This window comes from Hippocampus bargibanti, linkage group LG14, assembly GCF_051943395.1.
Source record: "Hippocampus bargibanti isolate YZ-2025 linkage group LG14, ASM5194339v1, whole genome shotgun sequence".
Classification (NCBI taxonomy): Eukaryota; Metazoa; Chordata; class Actinopteri; order Syngnathiformes; family Syngnathidae; genus Hippocampus; species Hippocampus bargibanti.
Window position 1 is genome coordinate 3668283 of NC_142747.1, and position 15379 is coordinate 3683661.

General features: G+C 41.3%; 1 protein-coding gene across 6 annotated transcripts in view; it reads left to right on the forward strand.

Moving 5' to 3' along the window:
• The window catches only part of fat3a (FAT atypical cadherin 3a), a 173614-nt gene that overhangs the window by 113463 nt on the left and 44772 nt on the right, over positions 1–15379 (forward strand). For 5 of the 6 annotated variants that reach the window (XR_016117097.1, XM_089013079.1, XM_089013080.1 and 2 more), the window contains 6 exons: positions 1131–1364; positions 7312–7704; positions 8747–8961; positions 9846–9983; positions 11652–11795; positions 12658–12855. Coding sequence is in view for 5 of the 6 variants with exons in the window: in XM_089013079.1 (XP_088869205.1) it covers positions 1131–1364; positions 7312–7704; positions 8747–8961; positions 9846–9983; positions 11652–11795; positions 12658–12855 (1322 nt within the window). In the remaining variant the exon portion in view is untranslated. The remainder of the gene's footprint in view (positions 1–1130; positions 1365–7311; positions 7705–8746; positions 8962–9845; positions 9984–11651; positions 11796–12657; positions 12856–15379) is intronic. The other variant, XM_089013083.1, reaches the window with a different exon arrangement.

The following is a 15379-nucleotide window of genomic DNA, read 5'->3' on the forward strand; positions in this document are numbered from 1 at the left end:
GCATATTGACCACTCCAAATTGTCCCTAGGTGTGAGTGTGAGAGTGACTGTTGTTCGTCTTTGTGTGCCCTGCGATTGGCTGGCAACCAATTCAGGGTGTTCCCCGCCTCGTGCCCGAAGACAGCTGAGATAGGCTCCAGCAACCCCCGCGACCCTAATGAGGAATAAGCAGTACGGAAAATGGATGGATGGATGGAAACGGTCAGCATTTTTATTTCTTTTTTTCCATGTTAGCGCTTTGTTACAACTTCAGCTGTTGTTAAAGTGCTATATTGGATTGGATTGGATATGCCTTTATTAGTCTCACAGTGGAGAAATTTACATTTCACAGCAGCAAAGTGATGAAAGGAATAAAAGTAGAAAAACAAAATACATGAGCTGCTGGAAAGGCAGCCACTCTCGCGGCGCCGTCTTGAAGTCAAAAGAACAAAAAAAGTAAATAACAAATAATATATAAATATATAAATATATAAACCAATATGTATGTATTGCATTGTATTTTGGATAGCCACCCTCAATTCAGGCACAGATAACTGCAGACCCATATCATTTAACAAATAAGTCTTTGTTTTTGGATGAAAGAACAGAGTTTAGGTTTCTTACGCTGCATTGAATGTTTATGTAGTCTGAAAACTCAATAATCTTTTGGTCCTGGAATTCAAGTGACAATTACAAAAACCTTGGCACTGGAGTGGACACATTTTTACACGTCTGGCAGTGAATGAGTTAAATAAAAACCCATAATTATTAGAACCCTGATGAAAACAAATTTATCGAAATGGTTTTGGTGTTCATTGGAGTTTTTAAATGTTTTAGATAAATGAACCAGGCAATTTTTTGGTGTCCATGTGGCCGAGAAATGCATATGGCTGTGGCCCTAAGCAGCACTGCTGCACCTTCTACAACTATACTTTCGAGCCCATGACACTGCTTACTTTGACACTGTGAAATACAATGTGTATTTTTTGTACGTATAGTGCATAAAATGAAACTCAAAACAATCTGGGGTCATTTGTTAAATAGTTCAACATCTACGGCCCAAGTTAATAGACTTTCATTGTCTAAATCACCTTGCAACTGTCTTCAATCTATGATTCTTCCGCATGTTTTTCTTAACTTCATTTTCTCAGGTGAAATCAAGTCATCTGTCGTTCTGGATCGAGAAGTGACACCCAACTACAGGCTGGTTGCCCGGGCAACTGACGGTGGTGGTCGATGGTGCCGTGCCGAAGTGTGGGTGGAAGTGACAGACGTGAATGACAACCCGCCATTCTTTACCCTGCCGCACTATACAGCGAGTGTATATGAAGACACACCCACTAAAGCCCTTCTGACTCGGATCCAAGCCATCGACCCTGATGAAGGTGAGGTCGGCAATTTTTAGACTGAAGACCTCAGAAAAGCTACTGCTGTTTCCTATGACTCAGAAATCAAATCAAAATGAACAGTTCAAGGTCATCCACAAATATATCAATGAAGTCCAGCTTTAAAATGTATAATTACAAGACAATGGCACATTTATTATATATAAAATAAGGTATAATTTGTGTATTGTTAATGCTTATTTAGTAAAAAATATATATTTTTGGGTACCTGGGAACTGATTATTCTCATTTTAATGGTTTCTTTTGGGAAATAAATGTTTGGAAGTGAAAAGGTTTCTTCAGCCGTCATCTGTACTTCTTTGAAGGTGTCGGACGTTTCGTTTCTTATCCAAAATGCTTCTTCAGCGAACTAAAGTCTTATTGGTAGTATAGGCCCTATATATTTATATCCCTACTGTCTAGACATGGCGGTGCCGGACACTGCTATGATAGGTCCCTGCTCTCAGGTTGGGGGAGCAGAGGACTACTCCCTGAGGCTGCACTGATTGTTCCTGTTGTCCTGACTAACGACTGGCCTGATTGCCCCACTTCCTCCGGTATCATCTCATCAGCATTACTAATCATATGTTGCCTAAACATACACAACATACACAAAACTCGGTAGACATCAACATTAAATTTACTCGCGAGGACATTGAAGAGAACCAACTAGCCTTTTTAGATTGTAAAGTAATTATAAAAGAGGACAGAGCGCTAAAAACAAAAGTCTCTAGGAAGGCTATGCACACTGACTTATACTTTTCAATTCTAACCACCCTCTACAACACAAACTAGGAGTTATCAGAACCCTCCAGCATAGGGCTAAACTAATACCAACGAGCGTCGAAGGTAGAGAAAAGGAGTCAAAACATATCAGGAGAGCACTCACAAACTGTGGGTACCCTCAGTGGTCATTTAACAAATGTCAAAGAGAAATAATAGGGAATTAAACAAAAAATTCTGAAAATGCAAAAAGGAGAGGAGTAGCAGTACCTTACGTTGCAGGATTCTTCAGCCGTCATCTGTACAAATGTGAAGGTTTCGGACGTTTCGCCTCCTATCCAAGAGGCTTCGTCAGCGAACTAAAGTCTGACTGGTCGTATCGGCCCTATTTATATATCCCTAATGTCCAGACATGGTGGCGCCGGACACAGCTATGATAGGTCCCTACTCTCAGGTTGGGGGGGCAGAGGACCCCTCCCTGTGGCCCCACTGATTGTTCCTACATTCCTGACTAACGACTGGCCTATTACCCCCACTCCCACCGGTATCACCTCATCAGCATAACGACCCTCATCAGCATTACGAAAGTTGCCTAACCTGTTTTGCCTAAGCAGGCTATTGTATGAACGATCCAAATTGAACCTCACCCCACCAGACCGGTTTAATGAAGGATTTTGTTGTTTTATAAGAATCGCTTCTTTTACCCCCCTTTCAAACCATCTCTGTTCTTTCGCTAAGATTTTAACCTCATTGTCTTAGCGAAAGAACATAGATGGTTTGAAAGGGGGGGTAAAAGAAGCGATTCTTATAAAACAAGATTCACAACAAGATTCCTTTGGCAACACAAAATTCTTACTATTTCGAACTGATAAACACTTTAAGGCGAACATTAGTGCATCCAAAAGACAGGCTGCCAAATGAAAAACAATGTAATGTAGTTTATTCAATACATTGTAAGAATGAAAATTGTAAAGAGCAATACATTGGGGAGACTAAACAATATTCTCAAAAAAAGACTGACTGAGAGTTTGGGATCAATGTCAAAGCCCTTATTGATAATAATTTTAAGCAGATTCTTTACTTACAGACAGTGTAGGTGTTCAAATAGCTGACATGTTTCGGCGACTACTTCCGCCTTCGTCCTATTGATAATAGTTCAGATTTCCGAAAGTATAATTTTTGCTGTTTTCTCAAATGCATGACAATTTCTACTGTGCACATATTTTTTCCGCATAATTTTTCAGGCACATTTTTTTATGATGGACATTCAAAATGCTGTAGGAATATTTCTCATCCAACCATCTTGGAGTTAAATTGTGCTGAATTGCACAAAGTATGCGATTTTGTCAATTGGACATTTCTTTTTAATTGGTAGTTTGGACAGCTGTAATTCTTTTTTTTGCTATGTGGGCCGCTTGATATAGAACGTCTCATCTCAGCTCATTTTCCGTACCGCTTATTCCTCATTAGGGTCGCGGGGGTTGCTGGAGCCTATCTCAGCTGTCTTCGGGCACGAGGCGGGGGACACCCTGAATTGGTTGCCAGCCAATCGCAGGGCACACAAAGACATACAACAGTCACTGTCACACTCACACCTAGGGACAATTTGGAGTGGTCAATCTGCCTGCCATGCATGTTTTTTGAGTGTGGGAGGAAACCGGAGGACCCGGAGAAAACCCACGCGGGTCCGGGGAGAACATGCAAACTCCACACAGGGAGGCCGGACCGGGACGCGAACCGGCGACCTCTGCGCTGTAAAGCCGGTGTGCTAACCACTCGACTACCGGGCCGCCTCTGATATAGAATGTGAACAACACAAAAAGTCAACGACATATTCTGATGCAATTAGGCTTGATCAAACTGAAAATATTGCTTATAAAAATAACTACATTTTAAAATATCTTGTGGCTGTCTTTTGCCAACAGTGGTGACATTTGTTAGTTCAAAAGAAGTTTATAGTTTCAACTAAAGGCAGTGTAACTTATTGTGATTATTTTATTATTAGGATTATTATTTAAGTGATGTGCACGTATTAGAGGTTTCACGACATTCGAGTCGGAAATTGTGTAATTGGCTAGAGGGTTAAATAGACACATGACAGTCAGAGATTCGAGAGGAATTAGAAATTGGATGATATAAGACTTCCGCGCTAACCAGCTTCTTTCAGATCGACGGAAGGTATGTCCTTGATTGGCCGGTCTAGCGAACGGGCCAGAGAGGGAGGGTGTACATTCCTCTGCCCTATGCAATGTTTTCTATGATTGGAAATTATTCAGCCGTCATCTGTACAAATTTGAAGGTTTCGGACGTTTCGCCTCCTATCCAAGAGGCTTCGTCAGCGAACTAAGGTCTGACTGGTCGTATCGGCCCTATTTATGTATCCCTAATGTCCAGACATGGCGGAGCCGGACACAGCTATGATAGGTCCCTACTCTCAGGTTGGGGGGAGCTGGTACGTAACTTAGAAAAGGCCACCTTTAAATTAGCTGACTTAAAGAACCACCTCAGATTCAATCTTAGATGTAGACAGAGCCGGTTAATTCCTAAATGCTTGAAGCAAGCACCCTAGGAACCCAGATACTTAGCTGATAAAATGCAACAAAATTATACTAGGAAAATACTAAATTTGCGAATTAGGAGACTTAACATAGAGATAAAAAAACAAACAGTCAGAAATAGAAACTTATTATCAGCGATTACAAACTAAACTTACCCACAAAATCTATCAGGAAGTGTGTGAATTTACTAAATCCGGATATATGAGGCACCACAGAAAAAAACAAAGAGAGACAAAAGGGTAAATTTCAAAAATTACTTTTACTGAAACAATTTCAGCTACTGGTAAACACGCGAAAAATTAGGAATGATCAGATTTCTAGGGAGAATTGGATCAAAAATTTGTCAGACAGAGATCTCTCAGACACAGAAAAGGCGGTATTAACCAAAGGTTTAAATTTCTCAGTGACTCCTAAAACAATACCTACAATAGATTACATCACAGCTACTGAATGGGCTATTAAAAATAACAAACTTTCGTATGCAGAGGCAGATGATCTACGCATTGGAATATCAGCCCTTTTCAGTAGTGCCAAACTACCTCCGTCCAACATAACATGAGAAGAGAGAAAGGTGTTAACTACTCTACAAAAAGACAAAAATATTACTATTTTGCCAGCAGACAAGGGCAGATGCACAGTGCTTCTCAACACATTGGATTATGAAGACAAAATAAATAGGTTAATCAGTGTTTCTAACACTTATGAGCAACTAAAAAGGGCCCTTTCCAATAGATACAAGAAAGAAATGATAGACTGTCTCCAAAAGTTAGAGAAAGAAAAACATATAGACAAACAGATGTAGTTTAGATTATACCCGGGAGAGGGCACGCCATGTATCTATGGCCTGCCAGAAATACATAAAGAAGGGTTCCCCCTCAGACCCATTGTTTGTAGCATTGACTCACTACATACAATGTAGCCAACTATTTAAAAACGATCTTAGCTCCGTCGGTTGGTAACACAGAATATCACGTAGAGAACACCACAGGGTTTGTAGAGAGGATCAAAGACCTCATATTGGAACCTGAGGAAACTTTGGCATCATACGATGTGACTTCTCTCTTTACATCTGTCCCAACCCCAGCTGCAGTCTCAGTGGTGAGGACGAGACTGCTGGCGGACGTTTCTCTGCATGAAAGAACCAAACTTAAAGCGGATCACATCTGCCAATTATTGGAAATCGCCTTAATACTACGTATTTTCAATTTCGGGAGAAATTTTATAAACAAATTCATGGTTGTGCTATGGGCTCACCAGTTTCACCCATAGTGGCTAAGCTGTACATGGAAGAGATGGAGAAACAGGCCCTCACATCCTTCCCGGGGACATAACCTAGACACTGGTTTAGATATGTGGACGATACTTTTGTCTTTAGGAAGGCTACGCACACTGACCAATACTTTTTGACTCTAACCACCCTTTACAACACAAACTAGGAGTTATCAGAACCCTCCAGCATAGGGCTAAACTAATACCAACTAGCATTGAAGGTAGAGAAAAGGAGTCAAAACATATCAGGAGAGCACTCACGAACTGTGGCTACCCTCAGTGGTCATTCAACAAATGTTAGAAAGAAAGAATAGGGAATGAAACCAAAAATTCTCAAGATACAAAAAGAAGGGGAGTAGCAGTACCTTACATTGCAGGAGTTTCTGAAAAATTACAAAGAGTCCTTTGGCAACACAAAATTCCGACCTTGTTTCAAACCGATAAACATGTTAAGGCAAAAATCAGTGCATCCAAAATATAGGCTACCAAATGAAAAACAAAGTAATGTAGTTTATTCAATACATTGCAAGAATGAAAATTGCAAAGGGCAGTACATTGGGGAGACTCAACAAATTCTCAAAAAAAGACTTTATCAACATCGCAGGGATAATACTAGTGGGCCTCAATCGGCAGTACATATGCACCTAAAAGCAAGCAACTACTCATTTGATGACAATGAGGTTAAAATCTTAGCGAAAGAACATAGTTGGTTTGCAAGGGGAGTAAAAGAAGTGATTTTCAGCTAACAGCTAAATCCTTCACTAAACCGATTTGGTGGTGTGTTTAATTTGGATCGTTCGTACAACAGCCTGTTTAGGCAACATCGGATTAGTAATGCTGATGAGGTGATACCGGAGGAAGTTGGGCAATCAGGCCAGTCGTTAGTTAGGACAATATGACCAATCAGTGGAGCCGCAGGGAGTAGTCCTCTGCTCCCCCCAACCTGAGAGCAGGGACCTATCATAGCAGTGTCCGGCACCGCCATGCCTGGACAGTGGGATATATAAAGGGTCTATTCTACCATTAAGACTTTAGTTAGCTGAAGAAGCATCTTGGATAAGCAGCGAAACGTCCGACAGTGACAGGGCTGAAGGTGTCCGAATCCGACACCTTCAAAGAAGTACAGATGATGGCTGAAGAAACCTTTTCATCGATGGACCACTCCTGTACGACTGAGAGCTTACACAGACAAAATGTTTGGAAGATTAACTTTTCGCCTTACACACACTTTCTGGGAACCAATTAAGTTCGTAAACTGAGGTATCACCTGAAGTGGCTTTTCTTTGGGGGATTGGCATTTGGTTAAGGTCATTTTTGTAGTGGCCATTCAAGGCTCAATATGAATTTGCTTTTTTGTTCCTGTAAAAGAACAAAAACAACTTATTTTGTCTTTGCAGCTGGTCCAGGACGTACTGTTGTTTACTCCTTAGTGGACTCTGCGGATGGTTCGTTCTCGATTGATCAGTCAACAGGCATCGTGGTGCTTGCACGCATCCTGGACAGAGAGATTCAGCCATTTTATCAGATCAAAGTCCGAGCCTCAGATCAGGGTTCACCTGTACCCCTCTCTTCATTGGTCAATGTTACGATCACCGTCCTGGACATCAATGACAACCCACCCGTATTTGAACACCGTGATCAGTCGGTGACCATCCCGGAAGATGTGATGGTTGGCGCCAAGATGCTCACGGTGTACGCTGCAAGCAAAGATATCGGAACCAATGCTGAGATTACATACAGTATACGATCAGGAAATGAGCATGGAAAGTTCAGTATTCATTCTCTTTCCGGTGAGTACACCGGGTATTGTTGTTGGTGGTGTTTTACTTGTACTCACTTGAGACTGACTGTGCGCTCGAAGTAGAGCATTCTAGAGCAACCCGACCCGTGGAAGCAGCTCACCCGCAAAAAAAATATAATGTGACTGTAAGGTGTCCTTGAGAGTTATGAAAGGCGCTTATAAATGAAATGTATTATTATTATTCAGCAGTTCATGGGTCACTTGCAGCGGTGGGTTGTCAGGGCATGTAAGGCCTTCTCTGCAGACCTAAAAATATCTGTATCACAGACTGATGTGAATGATATGGTGTCCATGTGTGATGTGTATTTTCATATTTAAGCATCGAACCAATCACATTTTAACCATTATTTGTTAGCAGGGTCCGAAATCTTCCTGGACACATTCACCATCAGTTCTACTGGCCCTGTAGCATCAAATAAGTGTCAAATCAAATTGTTGCCCGAACCACTCAGATTTCCAGTTGGTTATACCAAGGCTTTCTCACAGGCCTGATTTACTGGCTAACGCTACCCTCTAGTGGACTTGTAATTAATCACACCAAACTTCTTATGAGTCGCAGCTGTCGCAGCTGTCGCTGAAGTTAAGGTTGTATTGTCATAAAATAATTATGAAGAGTTGGATTGATTCAGACATAGCACTACTACCGGTAACTGGTCATTTGGTACTAGGCCACGCAAGAATGACAAAATTACATTACTGTAGTTTAGTTTTATTATTTTCAGACTCTGAAAGGTGTATTTTGAAAAATTACCGGATACTCTTTAAATCCCGAAAGCAGTTTTTATTTCAAACCTGTTAATGCCTATATGATTATTGGCCCGCCTACAGCACTTTGTATGCCGCTTGTCTGTTTGAAAGTGCTCTATAAATACATTGAAGTTGACTTTTAAAATTTTGGTTCTGCAATAACTCATATTCACCAGTGCTGGTTCTTGAAAATGTCCCCATTGTCTGAAAATGTCCCCATTGTGGGACTATTGAAGGGTTACTGAGTCTGATTCTGATTCTTTTCTCCGCTCACTTCCCTGTAGGTGCCGTCATCGTTGCCCAGTCACTTGATTATGAAACCTGCCGGGACTACTTCTTAATAGTGGAGGCTCAAGATGGGGGTACACCACCATTGAGCGCCATTACGACTGTGAATATAAATGTAACAGATGTCAACGACAACGCCCCCATGTTCAGCCGTGATATCTACACGACGATTGTGTCAGAAGATTCCACCATTGGAGAGTCCATCGTACAAGTAGGGTCAAATCACTTGATGGGTCATTGATGAAGATTACTTTGAAATAACGATTGGATACGAAAAGAGAAGAAACATAAAATCCATCTGAAATTATTCATCTGAAAACATTCATGCTCATGCTGCGCGGTGGCCTACACTCTATGAGTCATCCACATTGTTTTGATTCTTGAGGCCTCGGTTGCATTTGCATTACGTTTCAAAATTCATGTTGATCATAGTTGCACATAAATGATAGATGAAAATGAACTCATTCACTCACTGCCATTCACAAATTTATTCAGGTTTTGTTGTTTCATGCTTGGGTGCTGATAAAGTGCTGGCCAGACCTCTAGCAATGTTTTTTTTTCCAAAAGGGGGCAGCATTTCCCTTTATTCTATGTTAGTGCTTCTTTCCAGCTTCAGCTGTTGTTAAAGCGCTATATAAATCAATATGTATGGATTGCTTTGCATTTTGGAAAGCCGCCCCCATTGCAAGCTCATATAACTCCAGACCCATATCATTTGGGAATGAACATTTTTTTTATCTGATGAAAGAAGAGAGTCTGAGGTGTCTTACGCTGCATTGAATTTTTATGTAGTCCTAAAACTGAATTTTCGTTGGTCCTGGAATTCGAGTGACAATGACAAAAACCCTGGCACTGGAGTGGATGCAAGGTTCTATATTTTAGAGTGCTCAAATACAACACATTGAAGTGAAAAAACAATAAAATAAGGAACAATACAGTTCGACATGAAAAAAGGATCTAGGAAACAAATGAATGTATACCGCTTTGCGGGTGATTATGATGATAACATTGAATCATACTTGACAATGATTATTACTTCCAGTCTAACGTTAACGTGCTGGATATAATGTGGCTAAGTCGATGTTGCTTTTGCAGTTGGTGGCGGAGGACATCGACAGTCAGCTTAACGGAGACATCATCTACTCCATTATGAGCGGCGACCCAGACAACCAGTTCTTCATTGACCCAGTCAGCGGGATCGTCAAGGTCAACAAGCATCTGGATCGGGAGAGGGTGAGGGCGCACAAACTACACACACACACACACACACACACACACACACACACACACACACACACACACACACACACACACACACACACACACACACACACACGCACACACACAACACACACACGCACACCCACACACATGCATAGAAGCACACACACAAAAACACACACACACTTTGACATGTGGAAAAATCCACACCAATCCCGTGATATGAATTTAAACATTTAGCAACTGACAGTTTTTCTTTTTGATGAACAAACTCTAGAAAAGACAGTTGTGTCCCAGCTTCACTCTCACCTCACTCAGAATAATCTCTACAAACAATTAAAGTCTGGTTTCCGCCCCCGCCACAGTCTCTAATCGCTCACAATTTATCCAAATCAACTCGTTCACCTCACGGTCCTCTCCTGTGTCCTCTGGTGTGCCTCAAGGGTCTGGCCTGGGGCCACTTCACTTTATTATCTACCTACTTCCTCTTGGCAATATTTTCCGTAAGTTTGGCATTCACTTTCACTGCTTCGCGGATGACACCCAACTCTACCTCTCCAGCAATCCCGACGCCTCTCTTCCACCTTCATCCCTCTCACTTTGCCTCTCAGAAATTAAATCCTGGCTTTCCCATAACTTTCTCAAGCTTAACAGTGAAAAAATTGAACTTCTCCTTGTCGGTACCAAATCAACCCTCCACAAAACTAACAGTTTCTCTCTCACCCTTGACAGTTCAACCGTGTCCCCCTCCCCTCAGGTCAAGAGCCTGGGTGTCATCCTCGATAGCTCACTATCTTTTCACTCCCATATAAATAACATAACTCGGTCTGCTTATTTCCACCTCTGTAATATTAACCGTCTCCGTCCCTCGCTCACCCCTCACTCCGCTGCTATCCTGATCCACAGTCTCGTCACCTCCCGCATCGATTATTGTAACTCACTTCTCTTCGGTATCAATCAGAAATTTCTCCATAAACTCCAACTCGTCCAAAATTCTTCAGCCCGGATCATCACCTCCTTTCACCACATCACCCCTGTCCTCCAGCAACTTCACTGGCTACCTGTTAAACATCGAATCGAATTCAAAATACTTCTGTTCACATTCAAAGCCATCCATAACCTTGCCCCTCCCTATCTTTCTGACCTGCTTCAAATCTCTGTTCTCTCTCGGTCCCTCAGATCCTCATCCTCCCTTCACCTCTATGTGCCTTCTGCCCGTCTCACCACGATGGGATGCAGAGCTTTCAGCCGCTCTGCTCCCAAACTATGGAATTCACTTCCACCCAACATCCGTAATATTGACTCCCTCCCTATTTTCAAGTGCCACCTCAAAACCCATTTGTTTAAAATTGTTTTCAATGTCTAATTCATTCTGCTATTTTATTATGTATCGTTTTACTTATGGTTTTATTGTTATGTGCTTTGTTTTATTGTTTTTATTGTGAAGTGTCCTTGGGTGTTTTGAAAGTCGCTTGAAATTAAATGTATTATTATTATTATTATTATTATTATTATTATTATTATTATTAAAAAAAATAGGTACTCATCTGCATATATATTCAGTTTCAGAACCCTTTCAATTTTGCTGCTGTAGATTGCAAATTTCCCCATCGTGGGACTATTAAGGCTTTCTGATAGTGATTCTGATTGTGATATATTTATTTGTGGTTCCTGTTGCAGGTCCCTGGCTACTCGTTGGCTATCAGAGCCCTGGATAGTGGAATCCCACCTCTGTCCTCGACAGTTACGGTCAAGATTGACGTCTCTGACATCAATGACAATCCGCCAACCTTCTCGCCTGCCAACCTCACTACTGTCATCCAGGTAGTTATTATTTATGCTGTAAAATATTCCCTTCCGGTGATGTTGCGGCTAAGAAATAAATGCAGGAATGGCAGTGAATGTGTTAAAAGTAGCTTTTGACATTATTTCCTAGTTTTTTTTATAGGAATGTACGCTTTTCATTCGCTCTAATAATGAAAATGGTGGCAAATAAAATCATGAAATCTTTTATTCTGTCAGTTTCTATGATGCGTATTACCGTTCGCAGTTCATAACCTGAACTAAATTGACCTCAATCTTTGATCTTTTCAGTTCTGTTTTTTGTGGTTGTCAAAGATGTTTGTTTTGGACACAGGAAGATTGTCTTTTACTGCCGGCAGGGGACAAAGCAATTCATGACCGACGCCCAACCTCTGCAGCCCTCTTCCAAGCTATTTATTGAGAGTATATGCAAATTTAAGTGATACCTTAAAACATAGTCTTCTTGATTTAAATACCATGCACCAACATTCATAAACCAACAGAACATATACATGTTAATGGGTTGTCTTTCCATGAACCGATAGATTTGTGAAGGAGTTTACCAAGTCCTAAATTCCGCCCGAGGCCAGATCTCCTACCTGAGGATGACAGTTTAACAGGCTGTCTCTATTCACCACAGATTGACCCCAGATTTTCTGTGCTTCCACCGTGGGCCTTGTGTTCGGCCAACTAAGCACATAACAGCATGAAACTTTGAAATATGCAAACTTATACTCTGTCTATTTTCTATCAGTGGTGCTAAAGTGATCGAAATGATGTACATTCGATTGATCAACATCCTAACAATCTGAATCGAAATCTTCCAAAAGATTTCTTTCCAAATCTGGCAGTCCCCATTGAGAGTGTTTGTTTACCGCCTTAGGAAAACAAGCCAATTGGCACCAGCATTATCCAGCTGTCCGTTATTGACCTGGACTCATCCCACAACGGCCCGCCTTTTGACTTCCACATTTTATCCGGAAATGAAGGAGGAGAATTTGAATTGGAGCAAGACGGAACACTTGTGGCTAATCAGGTCTTCAGGAGGGACTTGGCAACCAAATACATTGTCCATATACAGGTACTGTCTGCTTCCTTTCGAGCTACATCAAATAAAGAGAAAATATCCTCATCTGAAAAGAATGTTGACTTGTAATTTACTGGTTAGAATGAGTGTGATTTTCATTTCCGGAAAAAAATGAAAGAAACCATGACATGAACTTTACCATAATTGCTTTTGACAGTTGTCTGTGTATGTCGAACTGTCAAAATGCTGTATAGAATAATTTCTTGCATCGTAGTATGTTGTTGTCATTGAGTATCATATTGAGACTCAAGATGAAAAATGAAAATTCTTGAAGAAAAAAAAATCTATCTATCTATCTATCTATCTATCTATCTATCTATCTATCTATCTATCTATCTATCTATCTATCTATCTATCTATCTATCTATCTATCTATCTATCTATCTATCTATCTATCTATCTATCTATCTATCTGTCTATCTATCTATCTATCCGTCCGTCCTTCCGTCTGCGTGTCTGTGCGTCTGTCCGTCCGTGTGTCTGTCCGTCCATGCGTCCGTCCGTCCATCCATCCATCCATCCATCCATCTATCTGATGGGTTTATTTTGATCGTTCGTCCCTGATTCATTGCTTCTACGGGCGTTGATGGCAGAGGATGGTTAAATCATCAGGAAGCCAGGTGTTGAAGTTAGTTTAATCTTGAAGAGAGCGGAGACATTGCGGTGTCGGCCAAGGAAGATGGCATTGGGGAGAGAGAGACGAACTAGAAGGGGAGAGCATTTATACAGCGCACAGTGTGTGACGCGTGACGTAATGTAAATGCGACATCATGTAAAGAAGGCAGGATATGACGTATCAGGAAGATCAAACGTAAACAAAGATTCTAAAGCGATGTTTAGAGATGGTTGTATCGCGAATTACCCCATCTCCTCCCTGACGGACAAATCCAACGTCGGTGGAGGTGAACAGAAAGAAGAAAGAAAAAAGAAAAGAAAATCACAAAATAGAACAATCACAATGGAAACAATTTCAAATTAAAGTCATGTCATTCGCTACAACAGTGAAATCTTCATGGCATCCTGGATGGTGATCACCAGGACGAGGAGGAGGAACGAAATTGTTTGTAGCATTTGTCGCAAGCAGGCCCCAGGGTGTGGTACGGATGAGCTGGTGACTGGGAAAAGGTGTCGAACGGTGTCCTCGCCAATCCAGACGAAGCTTGTGGCTGCTAAGACGGCTAGCAGCTCCGCAACCGGTCCATCCCACGTTGGTGTGGTCCACGTCATTCTCTTCAGACCGCAGCTCCGTCCTGTGGAGAACAAAAGAAGACTTGTGCCAGGTCACATGTCGAAAGGATGGTTTCATTCTACACATCACACTTTCTTGGCGTTTCTTTCCCTATCAAAGCCTGTCTCATCGTTTAGGCTCTGCAATGCATTCTCTCACAGAAATGGCAGTAAGTCATTGTTAGATGTTAGTTGGTTAGTAAATGTTAGTGGTTAGTGAGTCTGCATTTCTGGAGGGCACCACTTTCTTGGGGAATGACGTTGCAGCCAACATCACCTACTACCAGAAGTGAAAATTTTGGCAATGATGATTGGATTGGATTGGATATGCCTTTATTAGTCTCACAGTGGAGAAATTTACATTTCACAGCAGCAAAGTGATGAAAGGAATGAAAGAATGAAATGATCTGAGCTATCGTCACTCCCCCCTGTTGAGACATCAAAAGTCTCAATTTGCCAACTGGGAACGTGTTTGCGTGGAATACGATCCGTATTTGACATTGCACCGATTATCAATTTGTGTAAAACCATTTGTCAATCATTGTTCCAAAATTTTGGAGGCCAAATTTTGGCATGTCGCCACATTGTATGGGTGGAGCACAGCCTTCCACAATTCTTTAGCACAGGTTGACATGGTCAGCAACGTTGTGGCAATCTGCGTAAATGGTCATCATACTCGCCTTTTGTCATTCAGTTGGAGGGCACCAGTTGACAGTCAGTTTTGCTCCTGCATAAGACATCCATCCGTGCAACCCAGATTCATCTCCGCTCACCCTGGCACGGAGTCCTCATGAGCTATCCTGAAGAATCTCCTTCTCCCAATTCTGAAAGAAGCTGGTTAGCATGGAAACCCTATACAATATATCTGATTCCGCCTGAATCTCTGACTGACATTGGTGCCCACTCAACTCATTTGCCAATTTCATTCCTACCAACCTGAACGGCTAGAAATTCTCCTAATGTGCACTGCAGTCAATTACTTTAATAATAATAATAATAATAATAATAATAATAATAATAATAATAATAATAATAATAATAATTCATAATCAAATTAATCTCAACAGGTAACCCTGCCTTTTTAGTCGTAACCATAAACTACTTTTGAACTGACAAACGTCATCATTGTACGCAAAGGCAGCCAGAAGATAAATTAGCATTTGTGGCTGTCTTAATGAACGGTGGATTTCCGCCATCGCATCTCCAAAGTTGAATATTTTTCGTACGATCAAGCCTAATTTTAACACTTCGTTGCTCGCTAGATGGTTGGATGAGAAATATGTGCAAAATA